This window comes from Mesoplodon mirus (genome assembly GCF_964341445.2).
Source record: "Mesoplodon mirus genome assembly, chromosome: 18".
In the NCBI taxonomy this organism is placed as follows: Eukaryota; Metazoa; Chordata; class Mammalia; order Artiodactyla; family Ziphiidae; genus Mesoplodon; species Mesoplodon mirus.
Window position 1 is genome coordinate 43,346,319 of NC_138994.1, and position 26,935 is coordinate 43,373,253.

At 40.2% G+C, this 26,935-nt stretch overlaps 1 protein-coding gene across 3 annotated transcripts in view; it reads right to left on the bottom strand.

Moving 5' to 3' along the window:
- Positions 1–26,935, bottom strand: part of MAP2K4 (mitogen-activated protein kinase kinase 4) — a 107,054-nt gene that overhangs the window by 76,689 nt on the left and 3,430 nt on the right. For 2 of the 3 annotated variants that reach the window (XR_014292017.1, XM_082605551.1), the window contains exon 2: positions 19,715–19,747. The exons of the other annotated variant lie outside the window; for it this stretch is intronic. Coding sequence is in view for 1 of the 2 variants with exons in the window: in XM_082605551.1 (XP_082461677.1) it covers positions 19,715–19,747 (33 nt within the window). In the remaining variant the exon portion in view is untranslated. The remainder of the gene's footprint in view (positions 1–19,714; positions 19,748–26,935) is intronic. 3 annotated transcript variants of the gene reach the window in all.

Below are 26,935 nucleotides of genomic sequence, written 5' to 3' on the forward strand. Positions count from 1 at the left end.
CAAACTATACATGCGAAAGGTACTCTACAAAAAATGGCAGATTTGACTGTATTAAAAAAGCAAACTCTGTATTTACCAAAAAACCTTTAAAAAATTAAATGAAAACTTGGGAAAATCCTTATAATACAAAATCAGAAATTCTAAATATATAAAAACATCACACAAATCAAGAAAAAATAGAAAAATTGGCAAGGGTATGAAAAATTAAGCAAAATTGAGAAAAAATTATGAAAGGTACGCGTAACCCCAAAAACAGTTAAAATTTTGGTTCATGTGAAATTGGGAAAGTTTATAGGTTTTATTTTGTACACATACTTTTTTTTTTTTTTTAATGATAACATGGTGATCAGAGTGACCAGGTAAAAGAATCACTAGCAAAATACACTGCTGGTAGAAAAGTAACCTCTGGTGAGAGGTTCAGCAATGTACAAGAAGCTTTAAATGAATATGTTCTTTCACTTGTTGGAAATCTGTCTTTAAGAAATACTTAAAAGCAGAGGATTATTCGCAGGCCCTGCTAGATTCTGAAATTGCTTGGGACTGCTTGCTCACTCCTCTGGTCCTTCAGTTTTCTCCCTTTTTGAATGGAAATCTCCATCACTGTTATCCAATGCCTGATCCACCACTGTATTTTGGAAGCAGATAACTCATCTTCTAGCTACTAGGTTCACAGATGGAGAAGAATTTTGTGTCACAGTGGATCATACTCAAGAGTCTCACCCCATACCTGATTTAGATGCTTTTGATGATGAGATTTAGGACTGGTGAGCTGATGATGTCTAGATGAGGTCTGAATTTGAGCTGATGATGTAATGAGTTAAGACTTCTGGGGATGATGGAGGAGGGTGAATGTACTTTGCATGTGGGGCAGATGTGACTATATGGGGGCCAGAAGGCAGACTGTAGTGGACTGAAAAGGTGGCCCCCAAAGTACCAGAAGCTATGAATGTTACTTTATATAACAAAGTTTCTGGAGATACGATTGAGTTAAGGACCTTTGCAATCATAAATCTGAATGAGCTCAATGCTTACGAACTCCCCAAATCAAAAGCTGAACACCACCTGCCACGTGTGTGTGTCTGAAACTACCTGGTACATCACCCATGTTCTCTATATGGTGAAAAGTGATAGAAGACTAAGATCAAATACTAACGATAATAACAGAACATAGAATCACTGTGAAAACTATCCAAAGAAAAACACCAAAATTGGCCCTCTCTTCAAAAGCCCAATTTGACAGGACAGTAGCTAACCTTCCCAGGCAAATAAAGTATGTTACTACAGTTAAAACGTACTCAAACTGTTCTTTTGAAAATAAATATTTCTACCTAATACACACACACACACAGATTCCTTTGCACACTGCATTCACATTTAAACAAAAATAAATCGAGGTCTTTAAAGGATATTTACTGCATAAATGAACAAGCACACAAGTAACAGAATGTGACATAACTTACATAAATTAGACTTAAACACACTCTATACTTCAGAAACATCTGCAGCTATCTTGAAAACAGTCCAAGTATATATTCTGATCTCTCACCAACAAAATATGCCAAAGAATTCTATAAAAGTTCAAAGTCTCTGTAAGCAGCGATGACTCAGAGCCTGAGGTCGAGTTACACAGCCTGTTCTCAGCAGCACACCCCAACTGCCCAATGATGGTCAGTTTAAGAGGAACTCATACAGTGGTCAGCCTTGAGGAGGAGAAGGAACGCTCCAGAAAGTCCATCAAAGGTGAGATTCCGGGACAGGTAGAAGGAGGCAGCTTTTACAATACCTTAAAGGCTATTTCTGAATCTCTGTAGGCATGAGCCTTTTTGTTTGTTTAAGCATCTCTTCCTCTCCCATTCAGTTTCTCTAACCAAGAACCTCTATTAGGTCTGGTCTTTCTCATCTTTACTTCTCTTTCTCAAGGGGCTCAAAAAACTAAACCCTAAAGGCAACCTGTCACCATGTATTCAGATATTTTTAATAACAAAACTACAAACAAATAGGATATTAGATCAATGTGGATTTTTTTCAAAAGCCTGCAACAACTTCCACAGGGAGAAAAGGGTACAAGGAAATAAGCGATACTATAAATGGCCAGTGGAGATTTTTCGAAGCTAATAGGGAGTAAAATATTTGTACAAGTAATTTAAAGTGACTATCAAGGAAGACTATAAATCTGTGATTATAATTACCCCTTTGGTAAGACTGTCAGCAAATAATCAATTCCTAACCAGTCAACAGAGATAAACAGACCCTCCCCTTTAACTACAGTAGGATAGAAACAAAGTATGTCAAACATCTTAAATTATTCATATGGAAGAAGTTTCTCATCCAGAAGACTGTCTTTGTGTACTTAAAACCCAAGTTCAGTGCCTGATACAGAAAATACTTTCAAATGTTCATTGACCTGGGAATAAATCTGACATGGAAAGACCCAGACAACTATAGTGTGGGTTAAATTAGCTAGAATAAGTTTCTGTTGTTTGCACCCAAGAACACTGACCGATAAGGAAAACAGTATTTGTCCTCATCCCACCACATTTCCGAAGCACTGCTGTATCCTTTGGGGCAATACTGCCTAACTTTTTTCATGCCATAGCTTACACAGAAAATGAGGACATTTGTTCAACACAGCGAGAGAATCAAAATCATAGCTGGCCCGAAAGCTGGCCGAGGTGTTTCAGCAGCCTCAGGCCCCACTCAGCCACTCCGAGGACTGAAGGGCCAGCCTTTCTGCATCACCCTTGAAATTCTGGTTTCAGAGCTCCGCCTTAAGAGAACACCAGTAATATTTACACAGACTTTTCCATATCATGCATATGCAATTTCTTCCTCACAGTTCTCATGAGAGGAACGTTCCTAAGCATGGGATCTTCAAGAATACTCAGAACCATGATTCTGAAGAAGGATTTGTCCAAGTACATCCATACTCACTACAGCCTAGGAATACCTTTTGCTCTAATTCTGACCACAGAACAACTCAGACTCACAGAATATTGAAGCCAAAAGGAAGACACCTTTCAGCTTTCAGACCACTGTGGGTTATGTGGTAGATTGTTACAAAAATAGCCACCAATGAATCACAGCTCCCTGTGTCCACGCCTCTTTGCAATGTGACTTTGCTGCTCTTCCCATCAACAGGTGGCACCCATTTCCCTCTCTCTTGAATCTGGGCAGGCCTTGGGACTTGCTTTGACCAGAATAATAGAGCAGAAGGGATGCTATATGACGTCCAAAGCTAAGCCTTATGAGCCCTTGCAGTCTGCACTCTCACCCTCTTGGAAAGCTACCGAGATTAAATGGAAAGCAGTTCAGTCAGGCTTCCTTGATGCTGAAAGAGCACATGGAGAGGCCCAGAAGTCCCAGCTACCCCACTGAGCTGAGACCGCCCCAACAGACCCACTAGCTGAATGCAGACATGTGAGTAACAAACAGAATCATGAAAAATTAAACAGCTGCTCTTTCAAGCCACTACTCACATGCTAAAGGAGCTGGGTAGAAACAATGAAAAAGCGATCAGAACCAGTCCCTCTGAAGGAGCTCCTACCACCACCACAGGGGACTCCCCTGACCCAAGCACAGGAGAAAGTGGGAACTTGAACTACAATGGACAAATCACTCATATGATACCAAGTATTCCAAGCATCCCACCAGGGGTGGGGGAAAAAGAATTGCCTTAAATTCTCATTTCTCCCTTGGCTCTAACTCTGAGTACCTAATTTTCAAAACAGAAAGAGTATCCAGAATAATTTTTTAAATTATATGTAATCACCGGAAAAGAGGAAGACAATTCCAACTATGCAACCTCAAACAATTTCAGAAATGAGGAAATAAAGTGGTAGACAAGAACTTACTTTCATTCCCTTTTCTGCCTAAATTACTACCGTGACAAGTGCCCTAACTTATTTCATAAGCTCGAGAGAATAAGAGAGGAAGGATGTTGACTTGCAGTTAGAAGAAATGGGCAACTCTGTACATTTTAGACTTGCAATCTCAGGCCTTCCAAGTAGTAAATGAGCTACTACCAGCTAATATTATATTACTCCTCCTCTGCCAGCCTTTGGTACATCAGGGTGAGCAATTTCCAAAACTTCACAAAATCTCACTTAGAACACTGAACTCTCATCAGTAAAATAGAACACCGTCATTCATCCATGCAGCTAAGCATTTTGGAAACTGGACAGCGCTGAGTTTAAGAAACCAACAGCCCCTTTCGCACATTTTGACACTTTTGTGTGTGAGATAGATTTGGGGGAAGTCCAGTGTAATAAGTTACATAGCCAAAGGTGCAGAAATATCACACTTATACACAAGGTGGTTTGCCAGGCAGTGGGGACAAAAGGATAGACAAGGTAGTGACATAATTACAAAGACTATCTTCTTTGGCATCCTGCCAAAATTAAAAAGGAACATGGTGGGAGGAAGTTAAAGGGTAGGAATAGGGGGGGGAAAGTACTTTTGCTAGATGCTAAATGACCACCAATGAAATACTGATAAAGATAAAAAGAGGGATATTTCTGTGGTCTAGTAATTCACACATCTGTAAAACCAAGATAAAAACCACCCCTTACTTGGCAGAACTACTGTGGTGAGGACTAATATGAGCCAGATGTCTATCACCAGCAAACACACATAACTCCTCAGACTAAACTAGCCAATTCCTGACTAGTCCAAACTCTTCAAAAACACCCAGGGAGCAATGTAATTCAGGAAGACCCTCTTGGCATTACCAAGACAGCACAGATGTCAAGGCTTTACTGAGATAAACAGGGCTTGAGATGCCTGTCCACACAGTCACGCAGACAGAATCAAACATTCTGTTGAGCAGCATCTTGGCTTTGGATCGCCATGGTCCCAAGCTCTCCTGTGAGGTCCCCAGGTTCACTGAGGGGCAAAGAGGAAATCCTTCTGTCTGAACTACAAAGCCCCAGCTGAAATCATTACCTTCTGAAATGACAAGCTGCGAGAGAATATAAGGGCCTTACTGATCAATAGGACAGCAAATATCCCAATTAGAAAATACACAAGGAGCATGAAAAGGTAATTAACAAAAGAAGGAATACGAACAGAACAGAAATAAACCATTAACATGAAAAAATTATCAAATTCTTCTAGCTCTCCAAAAAATTAAAATTCATTTTTTGCCTTTAATACCACACATAAATAAAGAGTCCTAATATGAATGTTAACAAAGGGTATGAGAAGCAGCATCCCTTCAGAACTTGTCAGAGCTGTACTTTTACACCATCTGTGGTTAGGTGATGCCCACCTTGCCCACTACACCCTAAGTTTCAAGGGTGCAGAAACCATTTCTCATGTGCCTCAATGTCTAGAATTACACCAGACACATAAATCCTTAGCACTTCTTCAGTAAACAAAAGGACACAGACAAATGAATGAACAAACAAAGCACTGCTGTGAGATAAACTGGTTCACTTTCTCCATAAAAAGGGCCATACCTAGCAAACATCTCAAAATGTCTTTACGGCCAACCCATTCCTAAGAATTTATCCTTTAGGAAGTTAAAGGCTATGAAAAGAAAGTTATTCAAAGCAGAGACATCTGTGTTAGATTAGTTACAAAAATTATGGCACACCCATAATTGGAATACTACACTACTACCAAGAAAACACACCATAAAGACTATTGACATTAGAACTAACTTTAACAGTGAGAGTTCTTTTTTTTTTTTTTTGTGGTACGCGGGCCTCTCACTGTTGTGGCCTCTCCCGTTGCAGAGCACAGGCTCCGGACGCGCAGGCTCAGCGGCCATGGTTCACGGGCCCAGCCGCTCCGTGGCACGTGGGATCTTCCCGGACCGGGGCACGAACCCGCGTCCCCTGCATCAGCAGGCAGACGGACTCTCAACCACTGTGCCACCAGGGGAGCCCAAGAGTTCTTTTTTAATCAGGCAATAAGTAATGTGTCTGATAAATTGTCATTTTAGTAAAGCACATGTGCATATGATAATCTATAGTACACACACAGGCCACATTCTCCAGAATACCACTGGTGATTAATTCAAAGTGCTAGAATTATCAGTGACTTTTTTCTTTTTCTACTTTTCTGGTTTTCAGCACTAAGCGTTTTTTGTCTGTTTTAATTATAGTCTCCTTGCTCCTCACATCAGAGTCTTCTAATCTGTTCTCTAAACCTAATCTTACTGAGCCCTAGAGAACAAGTAAAAAAAAATGGCCTTAAAAGTACAAGTACGCAGGGCTTCCCTGGTGGCACAGTGGCTGAGAGGCCGCCTGCCGATGCAGGGGACACGGGTTCATGCCCCAGTCCGGGAAGATCCCACGTGCCGCGGAGCGGCTGGGCCCGTGAGCCATGGCCGCTGAGCCTGCGCGTCCGGAGCCTGTGCTCCGCAACGGGAGAGGCCACAACAGTGAGAGGCCCGCATACCGCAAAAAAAAAACAAAAAAAACAAGTACACATAGGCACTCTGATATACCTGCTAATACAACTTGGACATAGCCATACCACTATCATCTTGTAATATTTCATAAGTTATATCATTTGAGATTTTTCAAGGTATATGAATCAGCTAAGTTAACAATAGTTTAATCTCCAACAAAACAGGAAAACACAACCCCCCCCCACATACACAGAATGCCATGCTCCTGCCTGTGCAAGCACAGCCTCCATAGGAATCTAAGAGTGGGAATTCCAGTTACACACCCACCTTGAGAAGGTTCCAAATGGATACTCAAAAGGTGGCAGCCATACTGTCAGCACACCTCCACCCCCAGTTTAGGGGAGAAGAGGAAGACGTGCTAATAATTCTGAGTCCTTCACGTGCCCGCACTCTCTTTTATCATCAGCCTTCACAGTCCTTGTACAAAAGGCCTAACCCACTACACACCTGCACTACTTCCCTTCACAGAGAAGCTCAGCGGCCACACGCAGCGCTGACAATCCTAATCCTAGTCAGGGAGGGGAGTGTTTGCAGCACAGCAAGTCAGTAAAGATCCCCAGCACCTTGTCTAGCTCAGAACACTTTACATCCATGTAATGCCCCAAACTCAGCCAAATCCACATGGCATTTTTGTTCTTAAGCTTCAAATCCGTGAACATGTCAACAGGGGCCCCATGGAGACAAGTGACACGCAAACACTGTGTTGACCAACTCCAACCAAACTTTCTATGCAGGTGGTCTGTGGTCTCTTCTCCTGTGATGTGCAGGCCTCCCAATCGGACCCTTCAACATTCTAATGCAACTCCTCATCAGCTCCCCAAAGGTTTAGGTTACTGTCTCACCACGCACCCAGAGCAAGATGTTAGGATTTCTGGAAAACCATCCACATAAGGAGTCTTCCTTGTCGGTAGCTCTCTTTCTAGTGGGACAAGGCACATAATATGCAAACTTAGGAAAACCATGTCAAGAAAAGTCGTGAAGCTTGTTCCAGTTTTCGTCCATACCTCGAGCCCATGCTGCAGCTCTGTGGAGGCACAAGGCCACACGCGATGTTCTCACGGCGGCTTGCTTGAGCTCTAACGCGAAGCCAGAGTGCCCACTGCGCTTATATCACGTACACTCTCCCTGCTCGGGAAACCCACAGCATCCTGCCGTCATCATTTTAACACCCCACCACCCAGAAATGAAATAAGCTCGTTAACCATATTTTCTAATAATACCATCAGTATTTTTTCAATCAGTGCTTCAAACCTTTTTTATATGTACCTCGGTGTTAAGAAAAGCACAGGTGCACAACACAATGAAGGAAAAACAAGGCTGTTCTTGGCTAAGCACCACTGTCCTAGAGCTCTAGTGAGTGGCTCCAGGCCACAGGGCAAGGAGATGAATATTTCAGCCAACAGCAGTGCCCAAGTTGGGGAGCTACTAAAACAACCAGATCTGACTTCTTAAAGAGTTTACTTAGAATAATATTATTAACCACACAACAAAGCCAGATTTTTATCAAATGTTAATTTCCTCCCTTATCTAATTTCTTTCCTCATCTGCCCAAAATACCAATAAGGATTCCCACACAGTCATAAATAGTTAACTCTTCTAGACTCTATAAGTTAGCAAGTAGATTAGGATACAGAAAGCTGTATTTTTTACAGACAGTTTAGCATCATACTAGAGGTGCCACTTTAGTCCTAGCAGACAGGACATCTTGATCCTTTTCACGACAGAAAATCAACCATCCACTGGCCAAAGTGATAGTGGGTACCCACTCTTCTTTCCAGGTAACTATAGATTAGCCTGTCTAGAAAGCTTACTGATTCAAAGCTATGCGTCTATTATATGCAGGTAGTTTTGCTACAGACATTGTCTGTGATATAATAAAAAATATATTTGGTATTTGTTGGAGGTTCCTGGCACAGAGCTCCTACAACCCTTGGAATTTCCTAAGTGATGAGCGTCTTTATTATGCATAACAAGCCTCCTTCCACTATATCAGAGTTTTTGCTTATTAGGTGGGGGTGGGGAGAACCTCCAAAACTCCAGGATGGGAGGGCTGATCTCCAGAAAAAACAGTCAAGTGATCAGAGGGTTATAACTTCCAGCCCCACCCACTAACCTCCATGTAAGGCAGAGGGTCTGGAGATCGAGTTCAATCCCCAAAGGCCAACGATTTAATCAATCATACCTATGTAATGAAAGTTTCATAAAAACTCCTAAAGATGAGCTAGGGGAGCTTCCTGGCTGGTAAACACATCAAAGTGCTAGAAAGATGACAAGCCCAGAGAAGGTGTGGAAGCTCTGCACCTCCTCTCTCTCCACACCTTGCCCTGTGCATCTCTTCTATTTGGCTGTTCCTGAGTTACATGTTTCTAATAAATTGGTAAACATAAGTAAAGTGTTTTCCTGAGTTCTGTGAGCTATTCTAGCAAATAAGTGAACCTGGGGGCGGTGGGTAAGGGAACCCTGTAATCTGCAGTCAGCCAAGCAGAAGCGTGAGTAGCCTCGGCACCCCATTTGCAGCTGGATCTGAAGTCAGGGCAGCTTTATGGGGCCGAACCCTTTAACTTGTGAGATCTGATGCTAACTCCAGGTAGATAGTGTCAGAATTGAATTGAATTGTTGGGCACCCAACTGACATTGGAAAATTGCTTGCAGTCAGAAAACACCTCAGAGTGGCAAAATGTGAAACACTGAGAAGTGAGGACTATTAAGATTTCCTAAAGGCAGAAGAAGTCAGTTTCAAGAAATAAATCTTTCCTTATTTCCATTAATACCTGTAATTGATTTTTTATGCTATCCAAACCTATAAACAAGCCTGCAGCTTGCACCACCTAAAGCAGAAGGGAAGCTTTATTTCAAAGATGACTTCCCCAATTCTCAAACACCATGAGTAGTTCAGCGATAATTTAATAACTGCAGAGGAGGTGCAAAAAGCCCCACACTATACAATTTTCAACTAGTCACCGAGAGCATACCACCTTTGTTATATAACAACCCCGGGAACACAGTCAGCATCTGAACATAAGTAAGCATTCTCATATTCATCTGGATGACTTTTGACCACTGGAAATTAGATTTAGCGCTCTGGTGACTTTCCATAAAAAAAGCACCTGCGTATCACAGGAACTCAAATATTTCTTGAATAAATGAATAATCCAAGCTCAAGTTTTGATTTAACACCTTTAGGACAAACAGTTTCACTCAGACATCTTGACTGGGGGTTTTATCCATACTTCCCAATAGATCTAATTAGTTGCTTCTTTTGTTCTCATTAATCGAAAGATGCGTAACTAGAAGTTAAATAGGTTCTCTGAAAAAGTTAGCCAGCAAGCTTCAACGAGAGAAACGCTCCTAACTATAGAACTTCGTGACACATGGATTAATCGGCCATCCTCTGGCTTTAAAAAAAGATAGCTGGCATTTTTAACTGACTTGCGTTGCATGGCTTGTGATCATCTTTTATACACTCAACCAACTTTTTCCATTTCAGTTCTGTACTACCCTATACATCTTTTTAAAGAAATTTTAAGTAATAATTCACAATCCAAATTTAAATTCATATCCAACTGTGTTACTACCAAAGCAAATAACAGAGGTGGAAAACGAATCAGCATCTTCCATACAAAGCGAATATTGTATATGTAGAAGCAATAACTACAGCACTATTATACTCCTCTCACCAACATCCAAAGAGCTTCTTTGTACCCCACAGAATAATCCTTCCCGATTAAAAAACAAACATTAAGATGTGACCAACACTTTCACATTTCAGTGGACACAATTAAGTACTATTTGTTGCCCATAAATGTATTCTATAAATTAAGGTTTTTAAAAGGTTAGAATAAAGTAAGATTAATAAAGAGAGTTAAACGGCACTCAAAGAGGATATATTGCACCCTATCTACTTTCTGAATATACAGTACATGAGAGTATCCTGACTGAAATGTCTCTGATTTGTTATTTACAAATTGTGCAAGGTCAAATCAGTGTTAGAAGATCACCACGTGGAGACTTTAATAGTGTAGTTACAAGACGGGTGACTGAACAGGGATAGTGAAATGGGAGAGTTGCTTAAGACAGCTGGAATCTGGTTTGGGTCTTTTAAAGATCTCTTGATCTCTGGTGAAGTCGAAGAACCAGTGGGTATGTGAGACCAGTTCTGCCAAATTAAGATCAGTCCCAAACCGGATTCCAGCTTTGCTCATTAATTTATATTCAGTGATTAGAATGCTCAGGTCCTTCAAGCATTATCTTGCCAGTACTTGGGAACCAGAGATAGTCATTAAAAGGCAGTTTGGTGAGACAAGAAGTAAATAGGAGTTCTCATCCAAGATATAAAACACACGTGAGGGCCTCCCTGGTGGCGCAGTGGTTGAGAGTCCGCCTGCCGATGCAGGGGATACGGGTTCGTGCCCCGGTCTGGGAGGATCCCATATGCCGCGGAGCGGCTGGGCCCGTGAGCCATGGCCGCTGGGCCTGCGCATCCGGAGCCTGTGCTCCGCAACGGGAGAGGCCACAACAGTGAGAGGCCCGCATACAGCAAAAAGAAAAAAAAAAAAAAAAAAAACACACGTGAACTACTTGTGTTCCAGTTGGCAATTACCTTCTCAGTGACTGGTATGTACTTGTCCAACAGGTGTCATTCTTCACCTTTTAGTAGTGACAATTTCTTAAGCAACTCTTGCATTTCACTAACCCTGTTCAGTCACGTACTTCATATCCTTCGGCACTGGTGCAGTTAAGTCATAGATAATCAAGGCAATAATTTGCATTTGATAGTATGCCCCAAACACAAACTTTGTTTCTTGGTTGACAACAGCAACTATTTGCAGAGCCCACAAACGTTTAGAAACACAAGTTAACCAGTCCCGAATGAAAGAATTAATGTAGACAAAAATCACTGATGGTAGCCAGAACCATCAGGTGAAAGGCTGATGGGGAACTTTATTCCATATGAAACACACTGACGGCACCAAAGCCCACGGATCAATCTTAACAAGAGCTGCAGCCAGAAATCATATGCCTCCTGATGTGACGCAACAAAAAATACACAGCACAGGGGCTTCCCTGGTGGCGCAGTGGTTGAGAGTCCGCCTGCCGATGCAGGGGACGCGGGTTCGTGCCCCGGTCCGGGAGGATCCCACATGCCGCGGAGCAGCTGGGCCCGTGAGCCATGGTCGCTGAGCCTGTGCGTCCGGAGCGTGTGCTCCGCAGCGGGAGAGGCTACAGCAGTGAGAGGCCTGCGTACCGCAAAAAAAAAAAAAAAAAAAATACACAGCACCACCTACCAAGTGTTCTTGCCAAAATTTTGAATATCTATGTGATCAAAGGCCTTATTTCTAACTACAAATTAACAGGAAATACAGGGCAATGTGAAGCACTAATTACTAAAAGGATGTAATCAGCCAAATCCAAAATGTGCAAAATGCTACAAAAAACATGACCCATTTTTTTTTCAATGCATAAATGGCAAGAAAAAAGGAGAGAAGAGGTAACTACTGTAAAGAAAGTTGAGACATATAAACCAAATGCAGTGTGTGTGTGGACCTTGTTGAGATGTCAACTTGGAACAAATCAACTGTAAATAAGGCATCTGTAGGGCATTTGAGGAAATCTGAACATTGAGTGGCTATCTGATAATATTGTTTTGTTTATTTAACAGTGTGATAATGGCATTAAAGTTATGTATTTAAGAGTCCTTATCACTTAAAAGATGTGTGACAAACACATTTGTGGATGAAATCATGATAATCAGAATCAGCTTTAAAATTTTTTAGTAGAGATAGGTAGAGGGAGGAGGAACAAATGAAATAAAATTGGCCATATGCTGGCAATTGTTGAAGCCATGTAATGGGTACATGGGGTTCACTATACTAAGTTTGAAAACTTCTATCATTAAACGTTTTTTTAAAAATTAAATAATGTGCTTTCTTCCACCCCTAACTATAACAAAGTAGGAGGGACATAAATCTGAAGACATCAATTCGTCTTTAAGAGCCTGTACACAAATCTGTCCTCACACAGCGCATGGCCACCTTGTTCACTGACTCCCCAGTCTCCTGACCTACTCATCTTGGTCAGCTGTTCCCCAGACACACAAGTCGTTTGAGAATCCCAAAGCAATCCATTCTCTGCATCTATCTAGGCCAGAATAATTCTGATTTTTTGAAAATACTTTCTCCCTAGTGGTAGATCCCTCTGTCCCTAGCTTTGGAGCCACAAGAAGGAATCTTTCCACTTAATGTTCAGTCAGGCTTGTTAGATAACGTTTTGAAACTCTCCAGGGCCAGAAAATCAAAAATGATATATAAATGTTATGTCCAGATCTCATGACAATTTTCAAGTGAAGACTCCTCAAAAGCCATTTGGTTTAGAAAATCATTCCTATGAGTGCTCACCGCTTTCTTTCAAGAATCAATAAAACACTATGGTTTATAACATGTAACCTGTGACCAAACCAAGGTCACACAGTCTGCTACTCCTTAGCTGTATGACTTTAGAAAACTCCCTTAAACTTTCTGTGCTTCCGTTCCTCATCTATAATAACTATTATACCTACTTCATAAGATTGTTGGAAGAAATAAAGTTAATAACTTACTTAGATAATTTAAATAAAGTGATAGATTAGATAAGATAAATAAAAAGCTTAGAACAGAGTTTGGCACACCGTAAATGAGAGTTATCTGTTGTTATCATTTCAACCACATAGTCTGTCTCTACATGTTCAATTTCTCAAAGAACATAAACTTCTTCAGAGTAGGCTCTAGATTTAATCCATCTTTAAAGACCCCAGTGCCTCTTACCATTAGCAGTATAGATATGTTTGTTAAATGTTATATTTGTGCCTCCGTTTATTTAACCTTTTAAGAGGTTCTCTGAAGGGGAGTAAATATGTATACACTTGATTTTCACTTCTGATTAATGTTCACTGATTTCTACCTAATGAGAAAATCAACACCAACATGGCAGGTCCAAGTTTCTTCTAGAACATCTTTTCATCTGGACACCTGTGTCTGGATTTTGAAAGCACTCATAAAATCATGCAGTAAGAATTCAAGTATTTACTATACCTTGTTTGAAAACCATCACCCTAAATTTATAAGCTAAATTGAAAACCACTTTGATTAACTGGAGAGTTAGTTGGGAATAATTTCTGGAAACTTCTCACAAAAGTTTTGTCAAATATCCTTTCATTGCTCATAGTAAAGTTCAACTGGCAAATAAAAGGAAACTTTCTGCAATGTGGGAGAATCACTAATTTTTTTCTCATTCAAAAACACCACACAGTAAGCTTCTCCAAATGATTTTTAAGGTGCAACAGATACTTGAAACCTTCCTTCCTTTAGCAACAAAACCAATTTTCAGGAAGAATTAATGTTCCCACCACTTCCAAGATCAAAGATAATTAGGTAGCATTCCCCTTGGAATGGTATATGGTATAAAGGGGATGCATGAACCTTGACTCTGCCTATACAACGATTCTTGGGCTTCAATTAGTATAAAAGCTGTTGGAAAGCTTGGGCTTTCCCCTGGCAGTTCATCATGGTCCACAGACAGTGATGAATGTACTGGACGCTCAGTCCTAGGGGCTTACGGCAAACCCTACAATAGTCTCATTTTGTAACTAAGTTCAGCGTGTATATAGATTTAAATAAACCATGTTACCCTCCAGTAGTAGCAAATGCGGTCATTCTGTTTCTTAGGATTGCTGAAAAACTTAGATGAGCTTAATAAATTCCAAACAATAAAATTTTAGTCATTGGGTATAGATTTTTGTTACATAAAATGGGAAATTAGAAGTTTAATTAGTTGAATGTTCTAAGCTCTTAGTTTTCAACACAGGACAGCTTGACCCTCCCTCCACTTCTTCCTTTCCGTGGTTTTCTATACTCCACCTCCAGTAAAGTCAAATACTCTCTCGAGTGAAACATCATCTTTTACAGAACTTATCAGGTCAGTAAACTTATTAATGACTTCCTCAGACTTCTGGAAAGATTCACAAAACATCCTTCCTCCTCTTTACTGTTTCATTTTTATTATTACCAATTTAAAAACAATTTGGGGTACTTATTTAAAAAGAATAGTTTCACGATGAAATGAAAATCTGTCATTAGGATACCTCCATTTTCCCCCCAAATACTTTGGTGTGCAGGGTTACCAAAAGCGATCAATACCTGTAATCTAATTTCTATTAGTGACTTCAAGGATAACAGTCAGCTCTGCAACATGTAATTTTCTAAATAAAGATCCTGTTGCTATGTAAACATTCTCAAGTAAAACAATTTTTTAAAGCCATTAAATCTTTTTAGAGCTATCAAAAGTAAAAAAGGCAAAGCTACGGAAACTCAACACTACCAAAACTTGTCTTTAGCACTCAAAAACTCTACAGCCATGGGCGGAAAATGCACTGCAGTAAGGGGGGAAAAGAAGGCTAAAAGTGCCCTTGTATGAAAACTAAATTATTAAGAGTATTTGCCAAATTCCTAACTACTCTCACTTTAATCGATACAGGATTCTACTAGGCATTTTCTGAGGAAAATCCCCGTGCCCTGGGATCCTTAATGGGTCACAATTCTCATACAAGCAAAAAGTCAAAATGCCGATACACTAAGGTAAATTTGACATTTACAAAACCATATCTCAAAAACTGTTTCTAGGCAAGTCTCCTGCCCCCCTCCCCCCAAAAAATTGGTTTTATAAAGCAAAGCAAATCATATTCTAAAGAACTATGTTTTCAAGTTAGCTCATTAAAGCCACTGAGATATGATCATTCAAACTGAGTCATAAATCACATAAACATATTTACAAGTACAAAATCATTATCTACAAATGGTAAATGAAGAACTAATCAACCTTCTAAATGTAGGAGCTCTGCATGGGAAAAAAACATTTTCCCCTGATGTAGTCTTACATACAGACCTTAGAAAAATTCAATAATCTAACAGTGTTAAAGAAATATAACACTGTTGGCTCAAATAACAATTTTATATTAAATATATATTATCTTATATATACTTAGAAAACCAAAAAGCAAATAAATGCAGAAACTATAATTGATTTAAAAAAAAAGATCATGAGGTGCAAAGTGGATTTTTAGTGAATTTCTGTAAAAATCTGGTTCCAAAATTAAATATGCACTCACACTATTTGTCTGTGTGTGTGTTAAAAACCTACACACACATCACCAATAAAACGCCACTAACTCGTAACAGGCAATTGTAATAAACTGATTGGAACAGTAATGTAACAATATAAAAAATAAAAACTATGTGTAAGTCAAACAATGGGGGAAAATTAATCCTTCAGAGCTTCCATTAGTCATCAGAATCATCTCAAAATAAGTCTCTTTGGTTTATGATGGAGAATTGAGCATTTGAAGCAGACTCAAACATGGTGGACTTCTAATAATATGGACTTTTGTGTTCTTTGTACTCTGTCCCCTCCTACAACTACGGTATGCTATGTAATTATTTTTAATGAATTAAACTGTAGTTTTCCTGAAAATTCTGAAACACCCTTAAAATGAAACTGGAGATTCTGGCACTAGAGTATGCCCTAATAGTTAAGAAAACATTGCTTTGGTGATTTCAAGCCCTTTATTTTTAAAGAAATGAGTGGCTACTTTTAACATACAGTTAATGGCTATATTCCAGAGCAAACTGGAAGACTGATTTTCTGCAAACATTACCAAATTGCACTTATAATTTTTAAGACATGCAAATCATAGGACCAGCTTGGGAAAAAGTGTTAATATATGTAAGCAACTGAAAACTAACCCTAAAATATAGGAACCAAGAGTTCAAAAATAAATGCTGTGACCTCAGAGCTGGCCCTCCGTACCATCATTCCAGCTCCAACCCTCCTCCACTTCCTCAAGGCTTCCACTGAGGTCCGAGCCAGCACAGACAGCTCTGCTTGACTCCAAAGCAGGACAGGCCATTGTTGGATCTCTGAGCCGTGGTCTCCAATCAGGAAAGCAGCTATCGTGAGACCCCACAGCAGCCCTCATGTTAGTTCTCTCTCAGGACAGAACAGGGGAAGCAAAGGTGCCCAGTGCATATGCGCTCCTGCACCACCTCATCCTGGGTTCAGCTACTAATCGATCCGCAGCATCAGTAGTCGTATGCTTGCAACCAACGCAGGAACAGCCCTAGTCCACTGCACTAAGAGCCCGCTAAGGGCAGAGACCTCTTCTATTCACTTCTGCCCCAATAATCTCCCTCATGTGACGGTACCTATGTGTCCAACATGTGCTCTGTGAATGAATGTATAAAACTGTATGAATTCCAAAAGCTGGAAAAGTAAGAGAAGGACCTCCCAAAGACAGGCAGAAATAAAAGGGGAGATATGAGAAAGCAGTCGCAGTGTAAAGAGGTAGTGAAGGCAACCAAAAGTGGGCATCAAGCGGGAATACACAGTTAGGTTCCGCCACGTGTAATAAAGCAAGCAGCACGGCAAACCTATCATTTCTGCAACCATGGGAGAGGGACAGTACCATTTAGAAAGTCTAAAGGCATTTTTACATCTACCTACAGAGCCATTTATAGTCACTGCATACACAATTTTAAATTTAATAAAATCAATGTTGGGATTCCCTGGTGGCGCAGTGGTTGAGAATCTGCCTGCCAATGAAGGGGACACGGGTTCGAGACCTGGTCTGGGAAGATCCCACATTCCGTGGGGCAACTGGGCCCGTGAGCCACAACTACTGAGCCTGCGTGTCTGGAGCCTGTGCTCTGCAACAAGAGAGGCCGCGACAGTGAGAGGCCCGCGCACCGCGATGAAGAGTGGCCCCCGCTCGCCGCAACTAGAGAAAGCCCTCGCACAGAAATGAAGACCCAACACAGCCAAAAATAAATAAATAAAAATAAATAAAATTTAAAAAATAAAATAAAATCAATGTTTCTCTTGTTTTATGTTCACAATACCACTAAGAGAAAAAAAGCAACAGTGCAAATGCAGTTTAAAATTTTTTAAATGTCAGCATTTTTCTTAAATTAGATTTTATGTCAATATGTAAATAAAAATTTAAAAGTACACTAAATATTAACAGAAATATTTAAACAGAAAGCTAAAAACTGTCATAGTAGATGTGTTAAAATTAAAATATAGCATAGGGCTTCCCTGGTGGCGCAGTGGTTGAGAGTCCGCCTGCCGATGCAGGGGACACGGGTTCGTGCCCCGGTCCGGGAAGATCCCACATGCCACGGAGCGGCTGGGCCCGTGAGCCATTGCCGCTGAGCCTGCACATCCAGAGCCTGTGCTCCACAATGGGAGAGGCCACAACAGTGAGAGGTCCGCGTACCGCAAAAAAAATAAATAAATAAAAATAAAAATAAAATAAAATAAAAAATAAATAAAATATAGCATAAAATAGAAGCTGTAACTACATTACATGTAGATATATATCATATATGCAGATTCACTATGAGCAGGAAATCATATACTATTTTTATTTAAGGTAAGAGAAGGATGACAATGATGGACCAATTAAAATTTTTTATCCGAGGATCTAGCTGCCTTACTCTATTGCTCATTATATATTTATATCATGGATAAACCAATCAAGAAACAAATTTTTGTTAACTACTTTTCAAAGGAAGTCACAATGTTCAACCAATGGAAATTAAGCATTTTGATTCCATCAGAAAATTTAAAAACAGCAGAAATGTTTTCTCCAGGTTAAACTTTATTTCATTTGACTAATTTACTTAAGAATGATACATATCAGAGGATCTAAAAGGTAACAGCATGGTGACTACAGTTAACAATACAGCATTATATACTTGAAAGTTGCTAGGAGAGTAGATCTTAAAGGTTCTTACTACAAAAAAGAAATACTAATTATGTGAGGTGATGGAGGTGTTAACTAACCCTACTGTGGTAATCATTTCGCAATATGTAAGGGCATCTGATCATCATGCGTACACCTTAAACTTGCACAATGTCATGTCAACTACATCTCATAAAGCTGGGGGGAAAAGACAATGATGTACATCAAAAGGTAGTCGTGGGAGTTCCCTGGTGGCCTAGTGGTTAGGATTCCAGGCTCTCACTACCGTGGCCCAGATTCAATCCCTGGTCAGGGAACTGAGATCCCACGAGCCTCGTGGCACAGCAAAAAAAAAAAAAAAAAAAAAAAAAAAGCAGTCATTATTCTTCCCCACACTATGAGTCAACAAGCAGAAGATGAATGCATTATATTTTGGGATATATTTATGTTAACTGGAGAACAGCCTTCTTGAGTTGGGATTTTTAAAACTGCATTTTATACAAATGACATTTAAGTTTAAAATGCATTTGTTTTGGCTTTATAAATTTTGCTTTCTTATAGAAAACCTATTCTGTAGTATATGAAGACTGGTACCCTAATATACAACCCTAGTCTAAGGCTTCCCTGGTGGCGCAGTGGTTAAGAATCCACCTGCCAATGTTGGGGACACAGGTTTGAGCCCTGGTCCGGGAAGATCCCACATGCCGCGGAGCAACTAAGCCCACGGGCCACAACTACTGAGCCTGTGCTCTAGAGCCCGTGAACCACAACTACTGAAGCCCGCAAGCCACAACTACTGAAGTCCATGCACCTAGCGCCCGTGCTCCGCAACAAGGAAAGTCACTGCAAGGAGAAGCCCGTGCACAGCAACGAAGAGTAGCCCCTGCTCACCGCAACTAGAGAAAGACCGCACGCAGCAACGAAGACCCAATGCAGCCAAAAATAAATAAATAAAATAAATAAATTTATTAAAAAACAAACAAACAAAAACCCTGTCTATGTTGGGGGGTGGGGAGGAGGAAGAAAAAAGCTTTGTTTTAAAGAAAAAAATTAAAATTCATTAAATGTATCCTTTAAAATAAATCAATTTTAAAGCATGAGGTCTCAGAATACAGTTATACTGTATACTTTCTGCACTCCAATCTTAAAAGTGAACTTTCCTCAACCTGTGGTTTAAGTTATGGCTAAGTCCAAATATCTATGTACGTCTTTCTATATAACTATATACATATGAATAGATGTCTTTCTATACCTGTATACATCTTTCTAAATCTAGTACATCTTTCTATACTTACATACATTTGAATACCTACATATGTTTCTCCTATTTCAATTGCAAGTGAAAGCAAGAATATAACACAGTTGTTTTGTTTTGTTTTTTTTGTATTTGGAAAATGAATGAAAAATGGAAGCTCTTTTAAAGTAAAATTGCCATGGTTGGTTAGTTGAAACAATAGTGGACACATTCCCAATACCAAGATGGATATAAAAAAATTAAGTAGCATAATATCATAAAATTTGTAGCTTACTTTGTGCCTTTTCACAGAAGTTTATCTGAAAGCCTAAAGTAAAAGAGATAAGTTCCAGTTCATTTACTGTAAATCAAACAAACCAAAATTAGAACATGACATAGCATTTTTATAATACATTTAAGAACAGTTCAAATCACATAACCTCCACCATCACAGATAGAACTATAACATACGGGCTTTCTTCAAAAACTCAGCTCTTTCTGACTTAATTGTACTTTATTATACGAAACTGAAATCAAGTTTAAATTATAAGAGTTATGTTGTCTTTACTGTTAATTTTCACATCTATTCAATAAAAAGAATAGCTGGGCCTCCCTGGTGGCGCAGTGGTTGAGAGTCCGCCTGCCGGTGCAGGGGATACGGGTTCGTGCCCCGGTCTGGGAGGATCCCATGTGCCGCGGAGCGGCTGGGCCCGTGGGCCGTGGCCGCTGGGCCTGCGCGTCCGGAGCCTGTGCTCCGCAACGGGAGAGGCCGCAGCAGTGAGAGGCCCGCGTACGGAAAAAAAAAAAAAAAAAAAAAAGAATAGCTATTAGCCCTTGGAAGTTAAGAACAACTTTTAAGACAGTTTTGTCAATTTCTTCAATCTACAAGTTCAGAACACATCACAAGCTATTTTATTAACTCAAGTTACTGACTTGGAATTATTCGATTAACTACTACCCCTGATTCAAAAGCTTTGGTAGTTGATAAATTGTGAAAGCTAAACACACATAGGAACATTCTGCCAGTGAGCTAACCTCAAATGATAAGACAGTGAACTACTAAAGAGGTGCTTAAATTCCTGTGAAGTAGGCCTGAAAAAAGACCATGTCCCTAGAAACGGTACATAGGACTGTAGCAGTTATAGGAAGAAAACCTCTGAATTCTCCTTAGAAACATAAACATATTTTCCAAATTCAATTGGGCCTGGTTATACCTTATGCATATATTTATACAGATGTAATTTTGTAAAATGCGCCCAGTAAAGTAAGCTGTTCAAAACAAAAGCCTTTCCAAAATATTCATTTGCCATCATAGTCTATTGGGTGAATTTCTGGTTTTCTCAGTGGTCTACCTATGCTTGTGTTTATTATTGCTTTGGGGAACAAAATGGGGAAAGCAAATTTAGAATGAGTATCACTCAAGTTGTAGTTATATAAATTCAATCAAAACTTGCAGGAAAAAAAAAGCCAGAACTAAAAAGGATATGTTTAAGTAGTATTTCCCATCCAGCTTTGAAATTCCTAGGATTTTAAGATATAGTACCTATAATGCACAAAACCTGAAAAATGGCTAATGTAGCTACTCTGACATGAAGGTACCTTTGGGACACAAAAGTAAGCCTCTGCCTACTTACTACCTGATGGCAAAGTGGGAGGAAGTGGGAGTGGAGACTTCAAGGGACAGAAGTCCTGGGGGCAAACTTGAGGCAGTGCCCTGACACTTGTCTCTCTACTGCTTAGGCTCCATACACGTGCTGCCCGCCTCCTCGCCCCCCACCCCGCCCCGGCCAGATGTGCAGCAGGAACAGACTTCAGAGGGAAACACAAACAAACAAACAACAAAAAATGGATTCTGTGGATCTTATAAGCCTAAGCAACTAAACACCAGCCAGCCTCCTACCAGGCAAAATGAGCTGGCACAAGTCAGGAGGAAAGGGAGCTGGCAGCTGGCACTATGGAAGCAGCAGTGGAATAGGAAACACGGAGGAGCCTGGCCGCAGCTCAGAAGCCCATCTCCCACCCCCTCCGCTGGAAGAGGGAACGGAAAATTCACCTGGAGACTAGAGAGGAAGCTGGTGAAACACTGAAACAATTTCGAGGGATAGTTACTATTCTCTTTTTAGCTCTAAATAGGCTCAATAGTTGCTACTAGGTAGCAAAAATAAAAGGTGAGCAAAGAGGTGAACTAAATAGCAAGATGAATGGGGAAAGGAGCAAGAAAAATAAGTCTGAGAAGTATGTGAAAAAGAATGAATTGGATCTGTATAGTTGTATAAAAATAAGTTAAAGGATAAAAGTATAATGAATAGGAAAAAATTTAAGGTATATGTAACTGGGAATGTTAGAACGTCACCAATTACTCCCCTAACACATCAGAAGTTAAGCCCACTTTTAAATGCTAAAAAATTCTCAAAACTTGAAGTTCTGTCATCAGTACAGAATCCATACATGTAGCTAAAAGGGAAGGGGTGAAATTCTCAAAGCATAACTACAGACTTGCTCTTTTTACCTAATTATGGATGAAGTGACCAGATGAACAGATTCTAAGGACTCATACCTACATCTATCTCTGCATTATTTCTCACTCAGAAAAGACTTGCTAACTGACAAGCACAGGCTAAAGTAACTGGAACAGATGGCTCACCTTTTCCTTGGAACTCCATGTAATCTTATCAATTAAATCAGATTAAAAGCCATTACCTAAATCTTTCTAGACCTCTAAGACTATACAAACACACACACACACACACACACACACAAACACACACATGGGGGTGGGGCGGGGGAGAAACTCTATAGAGAGAGATTATATATATGGAAAAGAACCAGGGGGACTTGCCTGGTGGCACAGTGGTTAAGAATCTGCCTGTCAATGCAGGGGACACGGGTTCGATCCCAGGTCCGGGGAGATCCCACATGCCGTGGAGCAACTAAGCCTGTGCGCTACAGCTACTGAGCCTACGCTCTAGAGCCAGCGAGCCTCAACTACTGAGTGCACGTGCTCCAACTACTGAAGCCCGCGCGCCTAGAGCCCGTGCTCCGCAACAAGAGAAGCCACCGCAATGAGAAGCCCGCGCACCACAATGAAGAGTAGCCCCCGCTCGCTGCAACTAGAGGAAGCCCACGCGCAGCAACCAAGCCCCAACGCAGCCAAAAAAAAAAAAAAAAAAGAACCCGTAAAAGTCAGAGAGTTGGTGCTTACAGTATAGATGTGGGGAAGTACATGGCCCCAGCCAAGTTTCTTTTCATTAAATCTCAGACCCCCAAGAATAAATATTGAGATGTACAGGGCAAGGTGCTAGTAGGCCTACCAAAGAAATAAAGCTCTGTGGGACTTTTTCCCCTCCTTTTTCTCACCAGGACTCTCCCACCACATTTCCCCCTCATTCTCACCGTCCAACCTCAATCTTGAGAGTCCTTAACTGGCCATAACTGGAAACCTACAATTTACTGTATTTACCAAATAAAGTGAGCTTGCCTGTATCCATTTAAAAGGCTGTTTAGGATGTATATAAGTGTATATTAAAACCAAAGGCAAAGAGTATTTGAGAAAGTAGAAAACAAAATGTGGAATGTCAGACCAGGGTTCTAGTTCCAACTGTGAAACTCAAAAGAGGCATCTTGCTTGAGCCCCAGTTTCCTCATTTATATATAAAATTAAGAATAATATCAAGCAATCTTAGAATTTGAAACAGCGTGTGCACGTGTAATTTTGATTGTCTAGTAGCCCTCATGGGGCACAGCAACCATCCGCACTGCCCTTTGCCTGGGCTGAGGGTATAACGGGGGGGACGGCGGGACAGGGGCGTAAGCAGCTTTCCACCTCCTCAGTAGCGCCTTATAGTTTCCTGGACACCCTGGATTCTGGTAATGCTGAAAAGGGATAATGAACTCCAGTATGAAGCCACACTGATACAAAGAAAACCACAGCTGCCTGCCTTACTGGGTCAGGCCCACAGACCAAGCTCCCAAACCTTCCTCTGCCACAAGCATGAAGAGGCCAGCAGCTTGCCGCCTTCCAACTTCAACCTCAAAATTTTGGCATGCGCCTTCAACTGTAAAGTTACTCATAGTATACCATTATGACTCTAACATCTCAGCATTTATCTAAGCTTATCCAAACTTTGTATTTTCATTGTACTTAGAGTGAGTTCCACAAGATTTCCTGCTGTGTTACTTCCTTGAGCTTTCCTGACTTCACCTTTCTCAAACTTAAAAGGGACCCACCCACCTTCATTTAGTAATTCCAGGTTATTTGCGTCATCCAGAATACTGGATGCGTCATCATTTGCGTCATCATGATTTTATGAATACTAATCCTTTCCACATTTTAAAAAATTCAGGATCTTGTCAGCTCTCATATGCCAGTTCCATTCCTTCCTGAGGCTGATGACCACCTAATTCACTCTCCGGTTTGTAACTAAGCACTGTATTACCATCGAGTCCGTTCAAGGAAACCCAGTACACCCGGGGAGAGCAACTCATCAACCATGTGACTGTGGGCAAGCATCTAACCTCTATGAGCCTCAATTTTCTCATCTGTAAAACAGAATAATAATACCGTGATGATTAAATAAGGTAATAAATGCAACACAGAGCCTGGGATAGCACAGGTTAATGTTATCAGACTCATTATTATTCCTGGTCTCTCCCTCAGGTGAGCAACGATTATGGTACCTTCCCTATCAGACCAGCTTAACCCACACAAAACCAGTCTCTCTCCTTTCATTTCCTGTCACCAAGAGGTAAAAGCAAAGGATTCCACACTCTGCCTCTCCGTTACAGCCCTTCCTACACCCAGCCTGCTGTCCTGAGGACTTAACTCCGGAGTGGGTACTGTCTCCTGGCAGGAACCTAACCCAGATCTCAGAGACACTGGCAAACGCATCAGGAGAGCCATTTAATGTCGCTTATTTTTCAGCAAAGTCAGGCACAGATAGGCACATATATAAATATATGTCAGATATACAACAGAGATCTATCTGGCAACCCTTTTCTAGCTTCCCCCTTTTGAAAACTTTGGGTGACTGTTGGTAAGATGAGATATAGTACAGCTTGAAAGAGCTGCTGTGGTGTCCACTTCCACCATCCTTCTCCCTGGTGGGGAATGCCATGCTGTTCTTCAAGAATCAAGCCGTGCACGATGGGACTGCCAGCTTCTTTGTAAAGGTCCATCTTGAGCTGTGCTAACTACGGGCCAGTGCTCCCTCACTGCGCGGCTGTTAAGTCAGGCCAACCTCCTCTCTCCTTGCCCTTGAATCCTTTCTACGGGTTCATGTTAATTCTCAACCTTGCCAAGAGTGTGAAAAGACACATGGAGACTTCCTGGAGTTGGGGAAAAGGGCCAGAAGCTAACCCATGCCCATTAGCAGGACAGTAAGTTGCCCAGATGACAAATTGAGCCAGGATGGCAACGTATGCTATTAACTCTTATGCTAAGTGGGTGCCTTTTCCATACTATGCATAGTGTTGAAAGAGTTCTATTACCTTTCAACATCTAATTAAAGTTTTCTACTTGCCTGTAGATTTGCAATCAAAATGCCCCCAAATTCAAAATGCCAGGGTAAACGCCCCAGCAAGTTCAGAACTCTGCAACACAAAGAAGCATCAGGAAGCCCTGAGGCTCCAAAATCAACCCAAACATGGCTGGATGCATACAGCTTCCACCCCCTGACTGAAACCTAAAATAATCTCTTCCTTCTATTCCTGAATCTGCATCACTTCTGGCAAAGATTCTTCTCTCAGACCTGAATGGCTGAAGTGACTTAAATAGAGCTCGGAGAAACCATGTGAACCTGGGTAGAAGAGTAGAAAGAGCAAAGGCTGCCTGTCACCAGGTGGATTAAAACCCACTTCAACTAGGGCAAATTCCTTAATTTAAACGTCAGTTCCCTAATATATGAAAGGAGACCATGCCCATCTACCCTTAAAGAGCACTTACGAGCATCAAATTAGGTAAAGACAGTGAAAAAAGAGCTGTGTTAAGTATTAGTTTCCCTTCTTAATTTTAAATGTGAATTAAACTTCCTCAGGTTGTACCATGTGGGCTGTCTCTATCTCCTAGAGATGCAGACTGACCTGAATTATGTGTGATGGAGTTGATTTTGACCTCCAGACCCCTAAAAATAAGAAAAAACTCTATGGGCCCAAATCAACCCAGCTTCTCAAATTAGTTAACAGAAATTGAATGGAAAAAGAGAAATTTGCAAAAAAAGAAACATGATTCAAAATACAGGGTTCACTAATATCCCATCTTAAACAAGTTTCAACTCACACTCTAATAAGGGACATTAAAAGAAAATGTGAGAAAATCAGTATCCTGAAAGCGTTATATTTTTCTACTTTTTAAATTTTAATACTAGGGTTGCTCTCCTTTTTAAGGAACATACAGAAATGCAATATGTGCTTTGAGGAGGGACCAATCTCCTGACCTGGACTTTATTTATCAGGTTATGTCAAATAAATGGTGAAAGAAATAGTGTGCAACACAGTGGGAAAGGCAAGCAATTCTAGGGTTTGGTACCTTATCCACTGTCAGCACAATTCAGTTCTTTAAACTGGGATAAAGGCACCTCCTATGGTTCTTGAAAACCACCAACTAAATGGTAAAAATAGAAAGACAGTCAAATATAATCACAAATAGGGCATTTCATACTAATTTTTTATATTCAAATATTATTGGGAGAAAAAAGTACACTGATTTTAAATCTTCACTTTTTCTTAACAGGTATGTTTCATTACAGTTGAAGGTTGTGTGTTTTCTTTTATTTTGTAAATATTTTTACTGAGGTATGATTGACATACATTATATTAGTTTCAGGTGTACAACTTGATTCGCTATTTGTACATATTGTGAAATGATCACCACACAGTAAGTCTAGTTAACATCTGTCACCGCACACAGTTAAATAATTTTTTTCTTGTGATGAGAACTTTCAAGCTCTACTCTCTTAGCAACTTTCAAATATGCAATATTATTAACTATAGTCGCTATGCTGTACATTATTTTGCCCATTTTTTAAAAGTAAAATCAAGCTATCATCTTTTTACTTAAATTGATATTTATAAAATGTTCAGCTGAGGGTAAATGGGTAAGGACTGGACTAGTCCATAACTTTTCTGTTATACATCAATATTTGAGACTCAAAAAGAAAAAAAGAAAAACTACCTACATGAGCACATTAAGAGAATGAGAGGCACTTAAAACATATACTTTATAACCAGTTCCTGTAACAAGTACTTTACAAATGTCTCCATGTTTTTCAGACTCAATTATAGATTCTAACTATTCTACACATTTTTTTAAAACTGACATTTCTCAGCTATCCAAGTAAAGTTTAAGGAAAAGTTTAATTTTTCCCTGCTTTAAGTCTCCTATAATAAACTTAACTTCTTGTGTTCATGAGATTTTTTAAAATCTGCTACATTTTAAGGGTTTAGTAACTAAAGCATTTAAATAGCCATGTCTAATAGCAATCCTTATATGTATAGATATTTTATAATTTTCAAAGCGCTT